A 2,500-nucleotide genomic window follows, 5' to 3' on the forward strand; every position below is an offset into this window, starting at 1 on the left:
AGAGGGATGGAAAGAGGGAGAGAGAAATAGGGAGAGAGGGGAGAGAGTGAGGGAGAGAGAGAGGGAGGGAAAGAGGGAAAGAGATAGAGAAATAAGAAGAGGGGGGAGAGAGAGAGGGAGGGAGGGAGGGAGAAGACAGAGACAGAACACAGATGCTCCTTCCACCGAAGTACGCTAAACAATCCGGCCATATGCACACGCGAGCAAGCGATCCCTACGCCTCCCGGTACCACCACCACCACCACAACCGGAGGGTTGCCGGTTCGAACCCCGACCAGTAGGCACGGCTGAAGTGCCCTTGAGCAGGGCACCTAACCCCTCACTGCTCCCCGAGTGCCGCTGTTGTTGCAGGCAGCTCACTGCGCCGGGATTAGTGTGTGCTTCACCTCACTGTGTGTTCACTGTGTGCAGTGTGTGTTTCACTGATCAAGGATTGGGATAAATGCAGAGACCAAATTTCCCTCACGGGACTCAAAAGAATATATATACTTATACTTATACTGCACAGGCAGCTATTCTGGGGTGCGCCTGGCAATGCCGGTCACTGGTGTGGTCACTCTCGTTAGGGGGTGGGGTGCGCCGGGCAATGCCGGTCGCTGGTGTGGTCACTCTCGTTAGGGGGTGGGGTGCGCTGGGCAATGCCGGTCGCTGGTGTGGTCACTCTCGTTAGGGGGTGGGGGGCGCCGGGTCAGGGGCGGAGTTGTGGGCGGGGGATTGGCCGAACCCCAGCGGCACCAACAGGATCGCTCCACGCCCGCTAAACACCGGGGCGTCCTGACACGTCTCATTAGGAGAGTTAAAGTGCACTTCAGTACGGCAGGCCCACGCACACGCACGCACGCACGCACGCACACACACACACACACACACGCACGCGCACACACACACACACACACACACACACACACACACGCACACACACACACACACACACACACACACACACACGCACACGCACACGCACACACACGCACACACACACACACCTCCGCTCAGATCGCAGATGGCGCTTTTTATATAGACACCAGAGTGGGCTGAGGGGGGACAGAAATGGAGGGGGGGCAGTGAGTAAGTGAGAGATGGAAGGAGGGAGGGAGAGAGAGAGAGAGAGAGAGAGAGAGAGAGAGAGAGAGAGAGAGAGAGAGAGAGAGAGACGTAGGGAGCAAAGTGAAATGGGGCCTTGTGATGTAACAGGGAAAATACGGTTTCCAAGCAACAAGTCCATGAGGATGAGACTGTGGTTTTGGCCTCTCCTACTTCCTAAACGGAGAGGCTGGGTGGTGTGAGGGAGAGAGAGAGAGGGATAGAAAGAGAGAGAGATAGAGAGAGAGGGATAGAGAGAGAGGGATAGAAAGAGAGGGATAGAAAGAGAGGGATAGAAAGAGGGATATAAAGAGAGAGGGATAGAAAGAGAGGGATAGAGAGAGAGGGATAGAAAGAGAGGGATAGAAAGAGAGGGATAGAAAGAGAGGGGGATAGAAAGAGAGAGAGGGAGAGAAAGAGAGAGAGGGATAGAGAGAGGGATAGAGGGATATAAAGATAGAGGGATAGAGAGAGAGGGATAGAAAGAGAGAGAGAGGGGGATAGAAAGAGAGAGGGATAGAAAGAGAGAGAGGGATAGAGCGAGGGATAGAGAGATAAGGAGATAGAAAGAGAGAGATAGGGATAGAGAGAGGGATAGAGAGATAGAAAGAGAGAGAGAAGGATAGAGAGAGAGGGATAGAGAGAGAGGGATAAAAACAGAGAGAGATATATAAAGAGAGAGAGGGATAAAAACAGAGAGAGAGGGATATAAAGAGACAGAGGGATAGAAAGAGAGAGATAGAGAGAGGGATAGAAAGAGAGATAGAGAGAGGGATAGAAAGAGAGATAGAGAGAGAGATAGAAAGAGAGAGAGGGATAGAGAGAGAGGGGGGTTAAAGATGAAGGTCTGCTATGATTGGTCTCCATTCTCATTCAGCTCATTTCTTCTCAGCCTGCTCAAGTGATCCTGCAGAATAAGTGACAAACTGACTGTAGCGGCTATGTGTGTGTGTGTGTGCGTGTGCGTGTGCGTGTGTGTGTGTGTGTGTGTGTGCGCGAGAGAGAGAACTCTCCATTAGAACTTGTGTCCGTGCTGCGTCAACGGTGTCCCACACTTATTTCTGTTTCCATCACAACTTTGATGTATCGTTTGTTGTGTCGTGCCACGCTCATTTTGGACCTTCTCCTGGGCAAGGCATGCCGAGTCTGCTTCAAAACCATAGAAATAGTGACAGTGAAACTACTGCCTCTTTTGTGACTGGCTCAGTATCTAGTGCACCAGTCTATCTGTACTATACTATAGGTCAGTACAAAGCAGGAGAAACAATGCTATGCATCCACAGGCTTTGCTCTATTAAAATAATTCAGTCCTGAACATGTCTGTGTGTTCTCCATTCTTTGAAGTTGAAAATAAAAAGCAAAGATTCTAGAGTGCTAAGATTTTTGGTTGAACGTTAGAAATAACCCATGCAACCGT

The 2,500-nt window shown here is 50.8% G+C and overlaps 1 protein-coding gene across 1 annotated transcript in view; it reads right to left on the bottom strand.

Moving 5' to 3' along the window:
* Positions 1–666: 666 nt before the first annotated feature.
* The window catches only part of med27 (mediator complex subunit 27), a 55,596-nt gene continuing 53,762 nt past the window's right edge, over positions 667–2,500 (bottom strand). The window contains exon 5 of the mRNA XM_076270746.1: positions 667–774. Within this exon, the coding sequence (XP_076126861.1) occupies positions 667–774 (108 nt within the window). The remainder of the gene's footprint in view (positions 775–2,500) is intronic.

The sequence above is a fragment of the Alosa pseudoharengus genome, unplaced genomic scaffold (assembly GCF_046254945.1).
Source record: "Alosa pseudoharengus isolate Yale_2024_CS ecotype anadromous, Long Island Sound unplaced genomic scaffold, YU_APseudo_1.1 YU_APseudo_1.1_scf_6, whole genome shotgun sequence".
Taxonomy (NCBI): Eukaryota; Metazoa; Chordata; class Actinopteri; order Clupeiformes; family Clupeidae; genus Alosa; species Alosa pseudoharengus.